This window comes from Cynocephalus volans, chromosome 6, assembly GCF_027409185.1.
Source record: "Cynocephalus volans isolate mCynVol1 chromosome 6, mCynVol1.pri, whole genome shotgun sequence".
NCBI lineage: Eukaryota > Metazoa > Chordata > Mammalia > Dermoptera > Cynocephalidae > Cynocephalus > Cynocephalus volans.
Genome location: NC_084465.1, coordinates 141,540,179 through 141,562,824, shown reverse-complemented (window position 1 = coordinate 141,562,824; position 22,646 = coordinate 141,540,179). Strand labels below are relative to the sequence as shown.

The 22,646-nt window shown below is 40.1% G+C and overlaps 1 protein-coding gene across 1 annotated transcript in view; it reads left to right on the top strand.

Annotated features, from left to right (window-relative positions):
- PIP4K2A (phosphatidylinositol-5-phosphate 4-kinase type 2 alpha) overlaps positions 1-22,646 on the top strand; it is a 170,379-nt gene that overhangs the window by 80,358 nt on the left and 67,375 nt on the right. The window contains exons 2-3 of the mRNA XM_063099403.1: positions 16,998-17,095; positions 18,793-18,889. Of these exons, the coding sequence (XP_062955473.1) occupies positions 16,998-17,095; positions 18,793-18,889 (195 nt within the window). The remainder of the gene's footprint in view (positions 1-16,997; positions 17,096-18,792; positions 18,890-22,646) is intronic.

Below are 22,646 nucleotides of genomic sequence, written 5' to 3'. Positions count from 1 at the left end.
AATTTGTGTCTGTACAAAAAAAGTGATTTTCTGCAGTTCAGTGTGATGATGGAGGTGTAGGTATGCTGAAACCTAAACTGAAAAATCTTTATAATGACTTGCTGAACTGGGTAGCTTAGCCTCAATTTTTGGAAACATTTTTCGGTGACAAAAGAAAATTATGTAAGAAATGTAGTGTGGTATGTCTTATAAACAATATTCTCTTGTTCTGAATGCAATAGTTTTGAAATACTGTTTCCTAAACAATTATTTCTTTTTCAGACCAAACTTGAGTTGCCTCTTGGCTTTCATTTCTTAAAAAATGCATTGACACATGCTTGAAATAGTCTTAGGCTAAAGAATGTAACTCATCAGGAAAACATGGCTAATTCAACCTATCAGATAAAAAAGCTCTTCAGTGCAGAAGCAAATTATTCTAAAACTTTTCAACAGAATATATTTTAGAAATTGGGGGAGGAATTAATGTAGAAGGATGAGATCTAGACACCAAAAGTGCTGTTAGTTCCATGCAATTATTTGATATCAATTTATATCCCAAACTTCTTTAGCTTTTGCAAGCTCCTGGAATGCAGCCTTCCACAAACCCACTGAAGAAAACTCACCTGGACCCTTCCTTTTAAGGTTCCTTGGGGACCACTGAGCCACAGCAGTGGCTGTAAAGTCATCTCTGTCCATGTGGCACCCACTGCAGGACTTTAGGGTCCAGGTAGAAAAGACTTTAGAGTCCAACGTCAGACTGTACAGTTTGGTGCAAGCATAGGGATTATCAGAAAGGAATCTGATTCTACCTTTACCCTTTACCCTCTCTGCTGATGTATTTAGCTCTATTTCTCATGTGTTCTGTGAGCATAGTCTTACTTCAGTGTTATGTGGGGAAAAAACAGGTCTATGTGAGAGTTTTTTGACAGTTGTTAAAACTGTGATGTTGCTATGACTAAGTGTGAATGCTGTGTAATATGGCCCATGTGAATTTAATGGGATTGCTTTTTTTCTCAGGAGTGCTTACTAAATGCCCAGGCCATGCAGAGGGCCTGCTGGCTGGCTCGATGGCAGGAGCAGAGGAGAAGAGAATTGTATCAGAAATACCTGCGGGATCCCAAAGCCCATAGCCAAATATCCTGCTCCTTACCTCAGAGTAGTAGATGAGTAAAAATGTGTACATTTTGAAAAATCTCTCCTTATAGCAATAAGACTACAAATTTTTTTTGATCACACAGCTGTGTGTGTGAAATATGAGCATGTATTGTGAAGTATACATTACATTCATATATAAATATTGATATTGTGTACATTTTACAGCATATCTAAAAAGTCAGAAAGATTAAATATCAAAAAATAACTTTAGCACCACAAAAATCTAATTAATTCAATTTAATTAAAGATTAATTTTTTTTAGTGAGAGCAATGTAATTAACTTCTTAATTTTTAAAAAATTTCATTTTAATAGTTTTTTGTTTGTTTTCTTTAAACCTAGCTCTGAGTTCTGCATGTTTTGATTCTTGATTTTAATGACTTTCATTGCTGAAAAATACTGTTAAATTCAAATGAAGAACTGTATCACTGGCCATTTTTACTAAACCATCATATTCCTTTTCTCAGCCCATCCCACCAGTTATACAAAAGTTTTAGTTGACTTTCAGATAGTAAAATTTCATTTTTCCCGAAAACTCTGAAACTTCGTGGAAGGTTATTGCATTTTTAAACTTTTAATAAATGGGTTCAAAACCCATTAACAAGTGGGTTCAAAACTCTCCGTCAAGATTTCTGATAGGCTAGTATATTCTATTTTCAACTTTTTGAGTGTGCTGATGTAAGAGTTTTCGTGGGTGACACAGTTACTTTGCTTTTGGCAACAAGATCACAAAAGCAGTGGAAACATTTCTAAACATCTGTTTTTAGAATACTCTTTTTTCAAAGCTTTGATTTCTCTTGAGAAGCAGTTACTTTCTTCAATGTTAAGTCTCACCTTAACTTTGAAAGGAAGCTTAAAATATGCTGATATTTTTTGCTGTTAAGTAGCATAGTCCTGAGAGACACATCTGACCCCTGCGAAGGTCCATGAATTTGGAACAGTTGTGTTTTGTAAAGGAAAAGCACATTACTCATGTCTTTAATTCCACAACTTTAAGTACTTCTGTTCCTTTTCCCTCTCAGCCACACACAGTAGTTCTTTGAATATCAAAAACAAGTTAGAAAGTATCAGAAGCAGAGAAATGTTAGAATCATCTGTACGTTGATGCAACTATATGGCAGACTTGTCAGGCTGTGTACTTTATTCTAATCCACAAGTCTTCAAATATTGACCAGTGTTTTCTATGCATCTGCCAATGGTTTTTGCTAACAAAGGAATTCATTTGAATTTGATGTTGTATTGATTTTCATGAACTTTCAGCCATTTTTGCCTTGATAAGAAATAAGTGTTTCCTCAGTGGTACGTGGTTTTTAGTCTTTTGCTATTAAAAGAACCTAGAAAGAAGCTTCTATATGTTAATCATTAAATTAACCAAATTTTGTGAAGTATTAAAATTGATTGTTTAGTGCTGCGTGATGTTAAACATTTAAAAAGTATATATGTTTGTCTTCAGGTTGTGAGTGCTGAGTTTTTAAACGACTAACCCATTTCTATAGCTCCATGCTATCATTAGCTAATATCTTAGGGCACAATGTACACTTAGGGAAGATTTATCGTTAGCAAAAACACGTGGAATCCCACATTTTAAATAAAGTTTTCCCAATCATTTCTGTTGTTTTTGAGTTATTCTTTTATCTGCTGAAATCATCGATGCTTTTTTTTTTTTTTTTTTTTTTTTTGTCGTTTTCGTGACCGGCACTCAGCCAGTGAGTGCACCTGTCATTCCTATATAGGATCCGAACCCGCGGCGGGAGCGTCGCCGCGCTCCCAGAGCAGCACTCTACCAAGTGCGCCACGGGCTCGGCCCATCATCGATGCTTTGACTTCATGTAAAGCTACACGACTACGCCAGTTGTCAAGAAAGGCAAATCATAACTAAAGCCAAAATGTTTCATTACTTTGGTTATAGTTTCCATTTATATTGTCAGAGCTAGGGATCAGACTCTTCAAACCCATTGTACAGACTGGGTCCCGAGACCCCTCACATGCAGGTCCACACTAGGTAATTGGGAAAGATCCCGGGAGCCATTGGCAGATGACAGGAGCTCAGTCCTCAGCAATGGCAGCAGCAGCTTACAGGTCTGGCGGTGGCGGAGGTGTCACGGAGGGTCCCGGGGCCCCCAGCAGCAACAACCTCCAGCAGCAGTAGCAACCTTCCCATAGCCTATCCAGGGGCATCCCCTGTGGGGGGGCCACATGGATTAGAGCCACTCATCCTTTATACTTAAGGACACCTGGGTGCACATGCACAATTACATTAGTCAATAGCCAAGGAACACCTCGGCGCACATGCATTTACGTCAAATGCTCGGCAAGATTCCGAACATCTGAGGGTACTGACCATTTTCCTGTATTTTCCCAATACTTCATAATGTGACTGATAAGCCACACTAAGAGCTCAGCTCTATGTTAGCTCTGTCATGTTATTTTTTTGTTTTTTTAAGTGGCTGGCCAGTATGGGGATATGAACCTTTGACCTTGGTGTTATCAGCACCACGATGTAACCAAGTGAGCTAACTGGCCAGCCCTTGCCACGTTCTTGTTAACTAGTGCTTGTGTTTTCATCATTAGCTTCAATCAGTGGTTTCTTTTCAGGTGTTCTTTTAAGCACTTGTCTATTTTGTAAGGGTTAATTTAGCTTCATTAAAACCCAACGATATGATCCGTAAATCCCACTTACCTGGGCACATGTAAACTACAACTGTTTGCAATAGATTGGACATCCACTGTCAACCCCTCCAAGTCCCTTCTGTTTCCTCACGTTATCTCCCTTACAATATACTATTAAGCTTCAGGAAGTTTATTCTTTTAGATATGAAGTAAATAGAAATAGGAATTCTGCTGTCCTCTCCCCAGGCCACATGCACCCTTGTTGGAGACCATTGCCTCAGAGTTTTGTTGTGCCTCTGAGTTAGATGAGTGCTTTGGGTTTTTTTCTTTCCATCATTATTATGAAAGTAACGTGATAAAGAACTTAAACAGTACAGAACTACCCAATTACAGGTGACCTTCACCCCACCCCATACCCCAAACCCACTGCTCCAGCTTTTCATGTGCTTTCTGTAAGTTTCATAGACAAATTCATGAATGTATAACCTTTGTTTAAATATATATATATATAAATGGTTGCATATTAAACATGTTTATATCCTGCTTTTTTCACTTTACGCTGTTTCTTAGACAACTTTCCATATTAGTTGACACAGATATACATAATTATTTGCCCTGGTGTTTACATCTTTATTTCTAGGTAGTAAGCTTATGCTGTTATTTATGAATTTTTCAATATTATGCATCATCTATTGACTTGACAATGACGGATGATGCTATAGCTCTCCTACACTTCCTCTTTTCACCTTTTTTGTTAAAATAATAGGACTCACCCTACAGTGACTCAGTTACTTTTAGTACTATGTGAAGTACTAAATTTGGTGATTTAGTATTACATGATGTTAAATATCACTGAAAACATAGATTTGTTTTAGTCTCTCCCTTTCATGCTGGAGCCCTTCCTCGGATGTCAGGTGGCTTGCTGCTACCCATTCAGATTTCAGAATGAGGCTCTAATGGTAAATCCTGGGTCCATGAATGGCAATACTTGTTGACCAGTGGCCTTTATGTGAAGATGGTTGGGAGAGGGCCAGCTTTGTATTATTGCCCATGGTGGAGCTTTCTCTGGGGCCTTTCCTCCGAAGAGTGGTCTTCCAGTGTACCCTGCAGGAGTGACCCAGGCCAAGAAACATGGGGTAGAGGCTGAAATCCCAGGAGTTAAAGCACAGGTTCTCGGTCACTTCTCCTGTGCATAGCCGCTATTCCAGCCCTGCCCCGCTCTGTGCCTGGCCTTCTGAAACTTGCAGCTTCCTGGGTCCCAGTCTCTGAGAAATCAATCCCCTGTCGCCTGTGGGGTGGGCAGGGGCGAATGGCAACAGTCTTTCTGGTTCCTGAACTCCAGCTGTGGAGTCTCTCCAGAACAAAGCAGCCAGGGGCAGTTAGGTGGCACCTTACTGGCCTCTTCTATTATTTTCTGTCTTTTAAAATTCTTTGAAATTTCTCCTCTTCTGTTGTCTGATTTTCAATTTTCTTTGTCATAGTCCCCCCACCCCCATCTCTAACTTCCTCTATGGTCATTTTAGCAGGGTTTCTGGAAGGGAAAGAGATAAAAATGCATGGTCAATTCATCACTTAAAACGGGAATCCGGGAAAGCTATATAAACTGCATAATTGTAGCCTTCCTGATATTGTTCTCTCAGGATAGATCTTGGGCAGTAAAATAGGCTGCTCCTCTGTGCTGCTCATGGAAAGAAAAACAAGTCCAACCCTAAACCGAATCAGGAATTCAGGGCTTCCCTTCTGGAATCTTAATATAGGTTCCAACTATGAAGTGCGCTGAAGAAATCCTTTAAAAAAAAAAAAATGCTGACGCAGATGTTCCCATCCCCTTCTCCGTAGTCTTGTAGGTTTCATTAATGATGTGTGTGAGTGGCTGATTCTCTAAATGCATGGCCGTCTCTCATCTCATACTGTTTCAGCAGATGTGGTCCTCTGGAGATTCCCCGGGGACAGTGTCTTACATACCAAACCCCTCCCCATCACCTCCACAGCCAGCCAGACACTCTCCCTGAGGCATGTGAGGGGAAGGGCCTCCTGCCAGAATTGCTATCAGCGTTATATCATCTCACGCCTCAAGGAAGCTTCTTCATAGTCCACGTGGGGCATTGCAGTTGCAGGGCATCCTCACCGCAGGATGATTATACAGAAAGACATCAGGAAGTATTTCATTATTATGGCCTATTAAATATCTGACTAACAGGTAATATGTTCACTTGAAACTTTCAAGATGCGTTTCTCAGTGTTGTGTAATTGCTAATATTCATGCTACCTAGGTGAATGAAGTTCCTATTCATTCAACATCTACTGAGGATTAGAGTGCTCATGGAAGTTAGGTTTCTGCCGCTTAAGATTGAAGACATCCCAGCCTCAAGTGGCAGGAACCTAACTTCCACGAGCTTAAAGGGCTGATTGGTTTCTGTATCTGGGGAAGATGGTGGGGTAGGCTGGCCTCAAGACCCACTATGTCCAGGGACTCAAATGATTTCATTTCCACAAGGCTCTTGTCTCTCCTGTTCCCATCTCTTCTGTGTCATCCCCTGAAGACATGGTCACAGGCAGCTGCAGGCGTCTTAGCTTAGCATCCCTTTCATGTCTTTGTATCAATTTCAGAGAAGAACCAGGAACGTACAGTGTCCTTGATTAGGATACAGAGCAGTGGTTTCTCTTCCTACCTCTGTCCCTGCCCTCCCACGTCTATATAAACGAAACACTTAAAGAGGTCATCTGTGTCTTCGAGGAATTAAGGGGTCTCTGTGGAAAGTTGTTTTGTGACTCATTTGTATCAGTGGGTCTGCCTCCTGACGGCCAGTCACTGGAGTCCAGGGGTGGCTGAGACCCTGGAGTGAAAGAAGTCATCCAGGCAGAAGGCTATTCGGAGAGGTGGGAACCCAGCTGAAGGAGAGTCCCCACAGCTACTCAGCTCCAGATGAGGGATACCAGGCGGGAGTCCAGATCTGCCTTTCCCTTTTTAAAATGAAGCCAGAAATCCAAATTTTTATGTAAATTTTCTCAAGTACGAAAAGATTGGTAATTAACTCAAGCATTTTCTAAATCACTGTCTGGGCCAAACAGCACATCATTTGCCATCTCTTCTCAAACTCATTTTTAAGCACTTTGCTCAAGGTTAGGCAGTGATGAGGTGGCAGACCTGGGCTCAGTTGCTTTTGCAAGCCCAGAGTCCTTTTGAAAGGACCACATTGTAAGCTCTTGTTTTCATTGGCAATGTCTTTTTTGGGTTTTTTTAAAGCCAGTTTTACCTCTGTAATAGCTTATACGTTTTTGGCCCTCGTTCAGTAGTTCATGTCAGATTCTGTGGTTCATGGGAGGTAAAGTTTTAACATGACTACATTCTTTTGCACGGAGTTGGCAGTGGGTCAACCAGCAAAGCACATCAATCAGAAGCCTCCGACTGAGGCTGCAGATACCAAGTTGATGATAGAGTTTGTGTCTGTGTTATAAAGTCTAAGCAAGAGTTTAAATATTTCTGATGACATTTTAATTTTTGTCAAGTAGCTATTAATCAAAAGTTTTACTCAATGATTCTTGTTCAACAGAAAAATCCCCTTAGGTGTCATCATTTAGGCTTCTGAGTTCACAGACGCTGGAAGGGCAGACATTTGTGCCTTCATTCACATCTTTACTCTGCTCTGCTAGCAGAACAATTTCATTTGGCTTGTCAAAATAAAGCATTTATTTTCTAGATATTGGAATGTAGCTCACATTTCAGAGGAAGGTTTTAATTAAACTATACTTGGATCTTTGATTTTGTCTTATCTACAAATACAAAGAGATTCACTTTTTAAAAAAATGGTCTTAGAAAATAAATATTGATGGAGCAGCTGTAGAAAATTGACCTCTTGCCCCAAGGCAAATAAAAATACATTTCACAAACATTTTCAGCTGCCTGTTTTTTCCTACCTCTGTAATTGACTCTAATTTGCTCAGCCTGTCTCTCTGAAACCTCAGAACTTTCAAATTGCTATTCAGTCTGCAGTGTAAGTTGTAATGACAGCCTCACCATTCTGAGTGCAGGCTACACCCTTGAGTCATATTGAGACTTCGTTTTTAAAGTTAATTACTTCAACCCATATTCATTACAAAATTATAACAATTATTTCCAAATGAGAAATAATGCTCAAGTAACTTTTCGGTTTTTTTGTTTTCCTAATATGGAATTAGAAATTACGAATAGTATCAAGTAGCTAGTAAAATCAGATAAAACTTTTGGGGTAATTCTGCTCTCTTCCCCCTGCAAACTTGCTAAGAAAGTTTTTAGAAAAAAACAAGAGAAAATAGTGCCTTTATGATGGTCTTTGTTCTAAGGATGTTATGATTGCTACCACTGCACATCAAAAATAAACTTTGGCACATAAATGATGGTCTTTTCCTCATTTTACAAACAAATGAGTCACAAGGATTTTTTAGAAGTCTACTCCCAGGTATTTGGAAGGCAGTTGTAGGTATGGCACCTAATGTGGATAATTTTATGTTAACCAGGCAGCCTATCTCATTTGTTAATGCTTATGATTATAACCCTCAAAGCTGTGATGTCTCCTTGCTTCTATGCTCCCCACACCAAGCTGTCCCCTCCCTCTCCAGAAACAGTGAGTGCAGATGGCCCTTCCTAGGTTCCCACTGTGGAAAATATTTTGTTAAAAAAATGCCTGAGGTCTTTTTCTAGATTCCTTTGGGGAGAACCAGTGAAAGTTTTGATTTCTGTGTGTGGGGCCCTGCTGTTAGTGGGACTGGAAGAGAACAAGTTAGAACTTCCAACCGTGATTCATTCCAAGAGCTCGGGGATTACCCTCAAGTCTTATCTCCTAGTGTTCGTAATTTTAGTTTTCTACTCATTCACTTCCTAAAGCAAATGAACCCCAGGGCAGATAAATGTTCAAAGTAAATTATTTAGTGGGAAGAATCATTGCATGCTTGATCAACCATAGAGTCACAAAGGAATTCTGTTTTTGTCAGATGAGTCCAGTAAGTGGAAGGTATCTATTTTCAGACACTGATATGAAGGAATAGGAAAAGGGGGAAGAGATTTTTAACAGTAATGGTGAATTTGTATCATATGTTTGATTGTGCAGTCAGGATCCTTTCGTAGAAGCCAGAAGCAATTGAAAAGCTTGTAAAGTCTACAGAATCTGGTATGATGTACTTATTTGATTTCTCTAAGAAATTAATTAAAGTTAAAATAGTATCCAAAATAATAGTCATGTCAAATACTGCATTACAATTATTATTATTTTTTTTATTTTTTATTTTTGGTGGCTGGCCAGTACGGAGATTTGAATCCTTGACCTTGGTATTACCAACACCACACTCTACCCACGTGAGTTAACAGGCCAGCCCGTAAATTGCAGTTCTTTTTCCCTTTGGGTCCTTACTGATCTTGAATCCTCTGTGCTTATCTTGCTCCAGTTGATCCCCCTGCTGTCTCTCACTTTATTTTTATTATTGAATTATACTTTAAAATATGCACTCATATTTAAGTGGTAGGAATATTGTTTGAGAGATAAATCTGTGTCTTGAGATTTTGAGGAGGGATGAATGACCTTTGAAGAGAATTCCCACTCCACTCTTGCAATCTCTCAGCCTGTGCCCATCTGAGATGGGCACATTGCCATGAAAACAGCTCTGCCCCCCAGACCCCACCCCCAGCCTTTACATCCAAGGCTGTGGCCTGGGGCTTCCAATGCCTCGTGCATCTTATTTCATCTAAATATATCATAACTTGCAGAGAATTCAGATTAAGTGTCTCCGTGTCCCATCTACATGTGAAAGTTTTTTGTTTTGGTTCTTTTTGCGTATTCTTGGCTGGATGAAAACCAATTGCTGATTATGTGTTAGTGTGAGAATATAGCATTTAGGGTGAATATATCTGAATAATTAAGTGTCTTTAGTAGTGCCTCACAATTTATGAACATATTTTTTGGTTGACTTAAAAATCACATAGATTAATGAGGTTTATTTTTTTAAATATCACGGTGTGAAATGGATTTGTGGGGACACCTCTGTATGCCTTAATTTCAGAACCATTACCAGCTGTGTCTCACTTATTTATTCCTTGTCCAGTAGCTATTTATTATTCTCATTTTCGCAGTTTAATTGCAACCTTTGTTTTCTTGCCAGTGTGAATTCAGTCTTACGTCAACAGGAGTGATACTCATTGCAATCAGCAGATCTAACCCACAAAAAAACAAACCTGTGTTTTACAGTGTTGGAGGTAACTTGCATGTGATGTAAAGTTGAATGTCTTGCTGAGGAGAGGGATTGAGATACCTTTTCTGAGTTGGATACTCTGGTTTCTCTTCAGATCGTATAAATCTTTCGCCTTTTACTGAGTTGGGCTACATAGTATTTTAAAAGGAAAGCCCCACATAAATTTTAGTGTGCTTTATGTTAATCATATTTTTCAGAAAGGAAAACTCAGACAGTTGGCTTTAATAATTAATTGCCTTGGAAATCAATTTTGGATCTTCCAAGGATACTGTTTATGACTCATTAAGATTTAAAGGAGCTTTGAGGAATATTTATTTTCCCTTTTTTTGAAATGACAACTTTTTAGTGACACAGCCTTTCCAAATTTAGATTTTGCTGTTGAAACCGCAGCTAGTATAATTGTGGTGGGCCCTGGCACATATTCAGTTAAACATGCGTATAATCGGTTATTCTAAACCTCTCTTTTATTATTATTATTTTTTTTTTTTTAAGGGAATCCTTTGGAAGTTTTTAACCTGATGAAGACTTAAATTTCAGGTGGATGTCTTATGAAAGTTACTGTTAATCTTATCTAATAGGCTGTCAGGAATTTGAAAGGACCTTAGGCCCAGCCAGTTCAGCTACCTGAATTTTATACCTGAGGTGACTCAAGTGAATTGCCTTGACTGAGGAAGACTTAAGCTTAGGCTGGTTTCCAGATACAGCTCTACCATTTAGTAGCTAGTAGCTTACCTAATCTCACTAAGCCTCAGTTTCTTTATCAGTAAAATGGGGATGATAATAGTACCTACTCCACTGGGTTGTAAAGATCAGATAAGATACTGTCTGAAGTGTTTAACAGGTTCACTAAGTATTAGCAGTAAAGTGAATTCCAAATATTAAAGTTAGTGAAAGCAGAGCTGAGTCGAGACCTCAGTAGCTCTCCACACCCCCTCAGTAGCCCTCCACCACCCCCCCATGCCAACTTCCTTCTGCCCTCTCCCCATTCCCCCACTCTTGAATTATAATACAATCAGGAACGTTTTGACGCTTTGAACTAAACCTTTGTACTAACCCTCCCTGCCCCCCTTCGGCTTTGTTTTCTATTGATGTTGATAACAAAGCTTCTTTATTTTATATCCCACGTTGGGCCCCAGCATTGTCAGTGGTGATGCATAGTGGCTAGGCAGAGAAGCAGCACTGATCCACACCTGCGTTTTGGGGCGACTGGCACAGCATAAACAGGAACAAGAGGTCCTTCCCGGGTACCGGAGACCTAGCTTGAGGCCTCTCTGCATGGGGGTATTTCTAATAAACTTACACGATCATGAGCTTTAGAGGACTCCGTGTATATTACCATCAAGTACTTTAAAGTGTTAATGCCCTTTTGTTGTGAGAGTTTAGTAAATATTTGCAACCTAAAGGAATCTTAAGTGTGGCCTTAATAGTATAACTGGTGCTTTCGGGTTTTTTGGCTAATCTAATAAAATTTTAATAAACTCCAAAAGCACTTTTATCTCCATAAATTAAAAACTATTTTGATTTCATAATATGTTTATTCCTAAGGGCAAAGGATGTATTATTGTTTCCTTCAAAATAGTAATGGTTAACACAAATCTTTTTGTTTCCTTTTATGAATATTATGTAACATATATAAATATAGCTATATAGGAGTATATGTGTTCCCAGTGTAAGTATCTATAAAGAAAGACAGAAAGAAAAGCATAAATACTTTGTTAAAAATATATTGATAATAAATATAAATTAATGATGATAAACCACTGTTAGTTTTGCTACCAATTTTGGGGTAGATATAGGATGGTTGGGCTAGGTAGAATGTCAAACTAACAAAATAAAATTTTCTCAAACTGAAGACTTTGAAACCCAAGAATTTTGTCCTGACATCTGAAAGTTCACAAGCAAGAGCTCTGCGTGAAATATACAAGTTAATAAATAGAATTAACTCAACCTTATTGAAGATTATAGTTCATTGTCATCATCTGCATCAGCTCATGAATTCGAACTAGAGACAAGCAATGTATTTTAGTTTGGGTGATGGTAAGGTAATGGCTAAAGAAGAGAGCTATCTAGGAAGTTAAATGGCTTTTTAATCATCAGGCAGTGCTATAATTAATACATTTCAGTAAAACTGATTAATGACTGCTGAGCCTCATGTACAACAAAATAAAACCTGCTTATAGGAAAAAATAACATATGGGTCATGGGTACACTATTAAAAAAATACTGTTTACTAACTGAAAGTTTCTTTTAAGTGGCAGGTCCTTTGGTTTGTGAAGGGATTGTTCACAAACACAACTAGCTGCTCACCTGACCAAGAAGTTTGGGGGAGAATTTGGGGGGGGGGGACGTGAAAGCTATTGTGAATGAAAGGCAAGCTGGAAGAAAGATAAGTAGCCATGAGGTAGTCTAATATAACTCAGTATCGAGCTACTACTCAGTTTTAAAAGTGTAGATATAGCTATACCAGGATATACAGTAAAATCTGCAAAATGAGAGATTAGACCATAGGATCTCTGAGATTCTCTTTCATTTTCAGCATCTTATAATTCTAGGTAAACCAAGGTGTAATTATCTTTTCTCTTCTCATCTCTTTTGTCTTCTTTAATAACGAAGAGCAAACATTCCTTACCTCTTTGGGTAGTCTGATTTATGAATTTGGAACTTGTAGAAATAACTGCGAGTTTGTACCTTCCAGACTTTTAAGTGACACACTGGTCATATCTCTCTATCCCCCAAGAGCCATGTGGGGCTTCACTCCCACTAAGAAGCCCTTCATCCACACCTGTGACAGTGGCCTCCCTCCTCTGAGTTCCTGGGGCACTATTGTCTAGACTTCAGCATTTCTTCTATGCTGCTTTGTATTTTATTGTTTGTAAATATCCTGCCCCATCAACTACAGTGGAAAACTCCTTATGGTCAGGGATTGGATTTGTACTGATTTTCCATTTCCAAGTGATTGTCCTGGAGCTCCATTGCTCCTTTATTTTGATGTCATACTCCACTAGCAAAAACCTCAAACCTGAAGGACCCCCACCATGCTCTGTCTCCGCACCTGCACACTGAGGCCGAGCTCTGCCGGAATGTCACTCCACAAGTTTGCTTGGCTCCCGATAAATCAGCCATCAGGGACTGCAATGGACTCTGTACTCTGCCCCAAAGCCCAGCCCCATTTCTCTCTTTCAACTTGTTCTTCCACATTCTGTGATCATTTTTTCCACCTTTGTGTTCTCTTTCAGCCAGCCTCTCACTCTCAGGGCATGGACAGGGCTCCTACTTCCCAAAGAAGATAGAAGCAGGTGCATGGAACTGCCTGTCTTCCCTCTGCCAGGTTCTGCCACTTGTGTACAACTCCTGTCCTCTTTCCCTCCTGTTAATACAGGAGCTACCTCCCAAAGCCTTCTCCTTCATGCCTTCTTAGGAAGTGCTGTGGAGCGTCCCTTCTCTTTCAGGCCCTTCCTCCATACTTCACTCCTGCCCATCTCCCTCTCCTTCCCTTCCCGACTTCTCAGGACCTAGCCACGTCCAGTGTCTGCATCTTCTTATCCCCACTTACTCCACTCTGGTTTCCACTGCTGTGCTCCATCAAAATGCCCCACACTAAGGGCTCCCGTGCTGCTGAATCCAGCTCTGTCCCAGTCATCGCCCTCCCTGGCGTCTCAGAGGGCTTGACGCTGCCCCTCCCATCTCTTCCCTGGGCTCCTGCGAGCTGACCCTGTGCACTTCTTTTCGTCCCTTGCAGGCAGCTCTTCTTTCTCCTTCATGGGCTCATCCTCCTCTTCCAGGCTGAGAAGCCTGGATATGCTTCAAGACAGCCTCAGCCCTCCTGCCTTCTCATTCTGTCGCCAACCAGTGACCCCATCTGCACCTGGCAGATACACATATTTTTAGCTCCCACCCCTGCCTCCCCGGGAGCTTCAGGTCCACACATCCACCTGCCTACCTGAGATCGGCAATAGGTGTTTCATGAACACAACACATTTAACAAGCTCAAAACCGAAGTCTTCTCTTAAAATGCGCTCTCAGGAAATAGAATCTCCATCTGTCCTGGCACACAAGCCAGAAATCTAGGCATCGTTTTCGGGTTTCTCTCTACCTTTCCTTACGCTTCTGGTCCAGTCCTGATGATTTTACCAGCTCAGCATCGTGGGAACCTGTCTGCTTCCGTCGCCTCTGCTGCCTCTGCCCTGTGCCAGCCTCTCTGCCTACTCTGGAGTTCCCCGGTAGCCTCTGTCCCGTACCCTTGACCTTGCCGTTCAGCCTCATCATGTCACGTGCCTTCTCCATGTCTGCACTCCAACCACACTGACCTTTCATTTCTCCAATTAACTGTGCTCCCTCCTGCTCCAGGGCCTGCCTTCTTTTTGGAACGCTCCTCCGGCCATCACTGCGCAGGGAAGCCTTGCTTTTCCCCTCGACCTGGTCTGTGCCTCTTTCATACTTGCTCCTAGCCTAATGTACTTCTGCCTCCTGACGCTTGTCACTGTTACGATTTTACATTTGGGCAATTCTTCAATTAATGTGGCTGCCTCTCTGGGGTATAATCACCGTGAGGGCAAAAACTGATGATGTTTGAGCCCAGCACAGAGAGGACTCTCAGAAATTGTACTTCTCCAGAATGGCTGGAGAAGGAATATCGATGAGGGAAATTCTGTTTACACATTCTATTTTGGCTGAAAAGTGTTCATATTTTTTCCACATAACATTTTCCAGAGCAGGGACTGTAAAGCAAAAAAGGATTCTAAAAGTTTCTCTTTCTATGCTTTTCTTTTGGGGGGCTGGGGGGGCTGGCCAGAACTGTACAGGATTTGAACCCTTGGTCTTGGTGTTATAACGCCGCACACTAACCAATTGAACTATCAGCTGGCCCATGCAGTACTGATTTTAGTAGCATGAGGGAAGAGCCATTAATTACTTTTAAGTAATTAATGTTTGATTCTGCTTCCACATCAGGTTTTGCTTTCTCAGGTACCTCCAAGAAGTGCAGATGTGGTAGCGAGAAATCGTTTGTTATATTCTCTTCAACCTTTTTCTGTATGAAAGTGAGATGTGGTGGATTTTTCTTTAACTTTTTCTTGCCATCCTGCATTTTTCTTTGTTCTTATTTAAACTTTTTTCTATTTCCACAAGATATTGACACACTGAGTTGGCATCCAGCTTCATTCTATTTGTGCTTACTTTCTCAGGATTCGGATTTCCTTTCTTTTTTTTTTTTTTTTTTTTTTTTTTTTGGTATTTTTCAGACTTTGATATTCCATTGCTAACATCAAGGTATGTAAACTTTAATTTTTCACAAATATACTCTGAGAATTATTTAGTATTGTAAGATAGTTCGATAAATTGGAAAGAAATTGTATGATTTTAGATGACTTTTTGTTAAATGGCAGTTTCATTCATGTTTGAGAAACTAGCCATCAATCTGATTATTTTTTTGTTGTGTTCTACCTTTTCTCTCAGGCTATCTTTCTTCTCTTTGCTTTGGCATTCTTTAATTTGACTACAGTATATCTGGGTGTGCTTTGAATATTCTTATTTACATTGCTTAGAATATTTTGTATGCAGAGATAAATAACTTTCTCAATCATTATATCTTCAAATATTTACTCATCTTGGTTAAACTGTCTTCTGTTTCTTTGTACATTTCACACACAGTTTTGGTTTTTTATTCTGTATCTGATCGTTCTAATAGTTGAAATCTTGAAAATATTAACCGATTCTTGTGACCTATGTTAACAGAGATCTTGGTTGATCTTAATCTGCGGGAACCATCCTGAGGCCTGGGCTGGGAATGCTTTCCTCCAGAGACCATTTGCAATTATTCTGTCATGTATTGGGACTATTTTTGAAGGCTCCGTTCAAGGATTTCAGTTTAACATTGAAGCTTTTGGTTGAACTCCCAGCTTTCCAAATAAGTGTTGGAAATGGTATTTGTCTTCAGAGAAACCCCTCCTTTCAGGCGTGCTTAGTGATCAATGTACTCTGTATGGATTAAACTCACTTTGGGGGAAGGAAGGTATCTTGGAGATTTCCTCTGCTTTCTGTGAACCCAGCAGTTTGTTCAAAACTCTACTCTATGAAGGACTTCATTTGTTTGTTTGTTTGTTTGCTTGTTTTGTTTTTTAACTGAGAATCGTTCAGAGTACCTTCCATTTTACTGGAAGGATAAATCTTTAAAGTGATTTTTATTGCTAGGGAGGTATAGCTTGGGAAACAAGATGCAAAAATAATTAACCAAGAGAAATTTCAAGTTTTTCAAGGGCATGTGTCAAAAGTTGCCTGTACCATTCACCAGAATGTAAACAGAACTCAGCTGTACCCTTTGTCCTCTGGAACCACATCTTTGCTTTTGTTCTTGACCACTGTTCAAACAGTCTCCCTCTCATTCACGTGCCTTCCTCCTTCCTTCAGTGAAAGTTCTTCTTTTGGTAAATTCGTGCCCCACCCCAATGTTTGTTTTTAAAGTTAGTTCCTATAAGAAAAGTAAAGACCACATGAATAACAGTGTTGTTCCCTGAGTACCCAAAAGTATAAATCATGTCCATTAATCAACAAATCATGTTCATTGATTCAACAAATATTTACATCAGAAATTTAAAAGCCCTCTTTCTCAGATGACATTTTCTTTACAGAGGAAAGTCATCCCGGACAGGTGATCAGAAGGACTCTGGGTTGAGGTTCTAGAGGGAAAGTGGGGAGAGTCAATAGGAGAGAAGCAGATACAGGTGGTCATGAGGGCTGACCCGCCAGTATTCCTCCCTTGCCACCACCATCTGGTGGCTACCACAGGCCCAGACTCAAGACTGAGATAAGAAGTAAGACTTGGAGCTGGATGGGAGATGGGAGGCATGGTGAAGTCTGATGAGGGAGTGAGGAAGGTGGGAAGAGAGAGACCTTAGGACAGGAGCAGGGAGGAAGGTGGGTGAGCAGGCAGGGAAGTTCCTCTCTCCACCAGGTTTTCTCTGCAAGGTACACGTTCGAGTCTAGCCCCTCCACCTTGAAAGTAATAACCTGTGCCATTCATTTTATATTTTTCTAGATCAATGAACTGAGCCATGTTCAAATCCCTGTTATGTTGATGCCAGATGACTTCAAAGCCTATTCAAAGATAAAGGTGGACAATCACCTTTTTAACAAGTAAGTACAAGTTCTGCCTTTCATAGGACTGATGTGGCTGCCAGGAGTATGATTTTTAGTGAATTTCTGTAATCACATAATTTTTCAATGGGTGGGAGTAAAGTTTTGCTGATGAAGTTAATCCTGTGATAAACATAACCATCTGTCATTTCAGAGAAGCAACAGTAGGCCCTCTGGGATAATATCATTTTGCCATATGGCATATTGTTCTCTATGAATATCTTAAACGTTGAAAGTGGTATTCTCATTACAGTTTGAATTTTTGAAGCTGTAAATTGCTTGAATTGTTGAACAGTTATGAACCTCTGCTCTCCTACACAAAACTTTGAAAATGATGATTTTATGAATAGATATGACTACATCATAGAACAATAAAGAATTAATGTACATTTGTTTAAAACATAATTGGATGCCGGGTTGGGCATTGAGAATATTTCTCCTTCATCTCAATGTTTTAGATGTTGTTATGGAGCATCTATTATATTTTAGGTAGTCCATCAAGAGCTGAAATACAGTAATATGTAAGACATGACCCTGCCCACATGGGATTCACAGTCAGGCCAGTGGGCAAAGTACAACATTAGAGGGGTGTGTGTGTGTGAAAGATTTATATATAGCTTCAGTATCCCTTATCTGAAATGCTTGGGACCAGAAGCATTTCGGATTTCGGGTTTTTTTTGGATTTTTGAGGTATTTGCAGATACAGTCATGCACTGCAGAATGGAGTTTCAGTCAGTGATGGACCACATATATGACGGTGGTCCCATAAGAATATAATGGCTATACATAGCCATTATACATGGCTAGGTGTGTAGTAGGCTATACCATTTAGGTTTCACTACCGTCTAAGTTTATGACATTCGTACAATGAGGAGATTGCATACACATCTCTCAGAGCATATCCCTATTGTTTAAGTAATGCATGACTGTACTTAAATGCTCCCATGAACATTTCCTTCGAGCATCATGTTGGCACTCCAAAACTTTCTGATTTTAGAGCATTTCAGATTTTTGGATGCTAAACCTATATGTGTTTCCATGGGAACACAAAGGAAACAGCCATTCTGAATGAGTGTAGTGAGCCTCCAAGAAATCCCTCCCACATGAAGATCAATTATGGGATTTCTTAATGGGGCCATAGTTCTCATGTGAAGCTGATATGTTAATTTTTCTCATACTACTATTTAGAGGTTGACTTTTTGAGGGAATTTTCTTTATGCACATTTAGAATATGGTATTTATATAAAACAAGGCCGTTTGGGGAGTGAGGGAACAGCTGTGTGTTTTCAGCTTTATTTGGCAGTGACCGAGGACAGACAAGGGGACCACTGTTCAAGGCTTGCTCTGCTCCCTTTCCTAATGCTCCCCCTTCTGTGCTTTTCCTTTATGGCTTCCCTCTGCCTGGCCCCTTGTCTTCCCACCTCTTTTTCCTTGGGGAATGGCTGTGACATGTGGCTAGGATTAAAGGGGTCACATAGTCCCAGTGTGCCTATGACAAACGTGACAAATAGGCCTTTCTCCCTCTGTCTCCTGGATTTTACTGTGGTTGTACCTGGTACTGTGAAACACACCTGTGCCTTCTGTGGACAGGAAACTCCAAATGCTTCTTTGGCCACACATAGAACTAAATGGTGGCAGATTCAAGTCTGGTTAACTCTTTGTCTACCTGAGTTTATTCTGTAATGTGATTGTTTCAGAGAAAACATGCCGAGCCATTTCAAGTTTAAGGAATACTGCCCAATGGTTTTTCGTAATCTGCGGGAGAGGTTTGGAATCGATGATCAAGATTTCCAGGTGAGTTGCTTTTGTAATACTTGCTTCAAATGAGAAGTGGGTTTCATCGTGCCTTTTGCTCTATAAAATAGGATTTATGTTTTTGTCATTACAAGTAATTACATAATAGTAATTTTCATTTTTTATAAGTTTTCAATGTTCTTTGTGAAGTAAAGGGTTCTCTCGGTCAGAGATCTCTGTATGATATGATTTCAGTATAGAAGTCAGTAGGAAAAGAAATTATTTTTTGTAAGGAGCCAGCCTATGTACATGATTTAAAGAACATTCTCATTTCCAGGTGGACGTGTTCTACCAGCAGAGCCGTCTTTTCATTTCTGCAGTCAGATGTGTCTGTGCTGTGCTGTGTGTTGAATTTGCATTTCCTGTCTTTGTAGAGGCTGCTTAGGAATCTCAAATTTGTTTTCTTGCTGGCTTGCTTTTTTTGCTTTTTTTTGGCCGGCTGGTTGGTAGAGGGATCGAATCCTGGATCTTAGTGTTATCATCAACACACTTTCACCGCCTGAGCTAACTGGCCAGCCTCCTGGTTTGCTGCTTTCTAAGTTTGCAAACTCTGACCCTTGCTGAAGCACTTTTGTCAAAGGCCATACTTTGTGCCTTATGGTACTGGACTGCAGAATGGCCACAGCCTGGTTATTGCCCAGAACCCACCGATCCTGGCACAACTCTGAGGAGCATCTTCCTCCTGCTCTTGGTTCCTGCCACCTAACAGTATGCATGGTTGATTTTCTCCCATACTTGACTGGTTCTCAATTTTAACTTTTAAATCTGTTTTAACTTTTTTCATACCTGTTGATCCATGATCATTTTTGCGAAAAAAGGACCTGACCTTGGTTGTCTGAGTTTCATACAGCCAGCCAGATTTGTAAATGCTAAAGAATTTTTTTTTAGAGCAGAATTCCAAGTACTGATGTATTTTAAATTTCTTCACATCTGTAAACACTTTCTCTAATTTGCCCTAAATTTAAAATCTAATTTATCCTGCAGTAAGTGCCATATTACCATTCTGGGTGACACTACAAGTTGAATACTGGCACAGCTGACCCTGTCTTTTCCCTTAAAGAACAGGGTTCCTGAGGCAAATCAGGCTTAGTCAGTTAGTATACTTCCTAGAGATTTGTGCTCCCGCTCCCCAGCCTGCCCCATTGCTGAAGGTCTCCAAGAATTGCTCACCTGCTTATTCAGGTGGGAGAAGCTGCCATGTTTTGAAAAAGCATTGCTGGCCGGGTTGCTGGTGGTGTTCCCTCATTGTGGACCAGGTGCGTGTTCCCTCATTGTGGTTTCCACGGAGGTCTAGGTTCGCCATGCACCCCCGAGAGGGCTGAGGGGTGGGGGTACAGGCAGGATGTGGGCACTCAGGTTGTTCCTAAAGCTGCGCTAGAGCCACACTCATGTTGGGGCTTAATTTCTAAGCAAGAACTTAGATCACAGTTATGGACTTGAAATTTACCATTGAAAAAATAACTTCTAAAGAATTATTGCTGGAGGGGCTGGCCAGTTAGTTGAGTTGGTTAGAGCATGGTGTTACAAGACCAAGGTCAAGGGTGTAACACCAAGGTCAAGTGTATAACACCAAGGTAAAAAGTTTGGATCCCCTCACTGGCCAGCTGCCAAAAAAAAAAAATTGTTGAGATGACTTTTTAACCTAATATGTATAAATTTCTTTTGTAAAAGTTCCATAGATACTTGAAAAGAATGTACCGTGTTTTCTTTATTTGTGTGATTCAGAGTATTATATGTAATTGATATATTTATTAAATTTAAAAAATAATAATATTGATTATATGTAATCAATATATTTATTACATTTAAAAAGACAAATTTAAAAAGTAATTGGAATAGTAAAAGGGGTGTGTATGAAATAAAAAGGAATAAATTTTTTATTATTTAAGAACTGTTATTACATTTATAAAGGCCATGTGAAAATGAAGTAGGTGCTTTAAAAGGAATTAGCAGCAGATAACTTTGATGTCTTGAGAAAATTTCATCTGCCAGACTATGGTGCTAAACACAAGTGTGTCCCTTCTGTCCCCATCCTTTTTTTTTAAACAACACAGCTGTACTGGCATTTCACAGAAGCTGACCTTTGAGGGCCCAAGAAACAGTATCTTGTTAGTTCCTTGATTCATTACCAAAATGAAGTCTATATTTCTTCTCATTATCAATTCTGTTAAATGAGATTACATTCTGAATTCTGCACTGCTGTAGATAAGAGCAGTTTTTAAAACTTCCTAGGATGACCAATTTAGTTGCTGTAATACTAAGACCTGAGCTGGTTTTCCTTCCTTCTTTTTCCCCTACAAACAAAACCATAGAAGTTGATATTTAAGTAAGTGCAGATTGCTGAGTACAAACTTTGAAGGGAAATTAGGCAAGTGGAGGATGATTCACAAGTAACTAATTGGCAAGCCTGTTATACTCCTAGCATGAGAGCTCAGTATTGAGGTATCTCGGTTCGGTGTAATTAATCATTTGAACACCCCTCCTTTCCTCAGCTCTGCCTGGGGCTTTTGGCATTTAAATTGCTGCTTTTTCTTTGGCATCTATATTTCTGTATTTAAAACTGTATTTTTTTTTTTAAAGGTGGGTGTTCAAAGTAACTTTAGTAAACCAGAGGTATACATACTCTTCTTCCCTCCCCAATCCTATGTTCCTTTCCCAGTGTCTGTACCTTTTGAAAAATCTTCAGCAAGGCCAGTGCCCCTGAGGTTCAACTGAAGACAAGATCATAAATGTGGGGCTGAAGCCAGTCTGTCAGCTACTGGGTTTGGAGCAATGGAGGGCAGTGTGACAGCTCTGGCTCTGGGGTTGTGTCTGGCGGGCCCCTGTGCAGTGCAGGGGTGAAGGCAGAATGTGGGCATGGGCCAGGACCAGCGGGGTTGTCACCTCAACTCCTTGGCACATTGACTCTTCACTGCCCAGGCAGTTCATTCATCATGGCCAGTCCAAGTAGCAGATGACACACGAGCACCAAATAGCTAAAAGCAGTCCCATCTTCTCCTGGAGCTTGCTATCGTACATCTGTTGAGCAGAGTCTCCTACCGGCGGCCTCTGCTACTCCTGGATACCAGCACTGAACACTGTGTGTTTAAAAGCTGAAACCCTTTTCTGAGCCTGTCAGTGTGAGCTGCTTCGAATACTCCTTCCCAACTTGATTCAAAAAGTAGGATCAGTGACCTCTAGGCTCTCATCATTTGGAGGCACTGGATTACTAAGGGGGACCAGGCATGCTGTGTTTATTTTTCTGAAGTGCTTGCATTTTGGACAAGCGGCTTTCAATCAATGTGGCGATAAGGAACACATCGTCTGGTTCATTTCATTTTCAGACCTTTCCATTAAGTCAAATAGATAAATGGTCTTGTCTTGTCTTGTGTGAATGCCTTTTTGCTGCACATGAAAGAAGTCAGTATTGATTTGTGGAGACCACTCTGATAAAAGGAGAACATAGTAATTAGCCTCCCTAATTGACCTCTATCCCTGAACTTAAATTTCTTAAAAGGAAGTGAAAGCCTTCCTGCTGTTCTAGTAAACATTGGTATGTTTCCTCTGGTTTTGACTTCTTGAATGTCTTATCAAAATAAAACTTCTTTTCCTTGATCTTAAGGACAAATTCAAACAACATTTCCAGAATATTCATCGTCAATAAGAGGACCACCCAACATACATACGTAAACCTGTGTGTGCATGTACACTGTGGTACTAGATTCAGAACTTTCATAATCACGTAATTGGTCTATAATATGCCCAGAGCTGAATTATG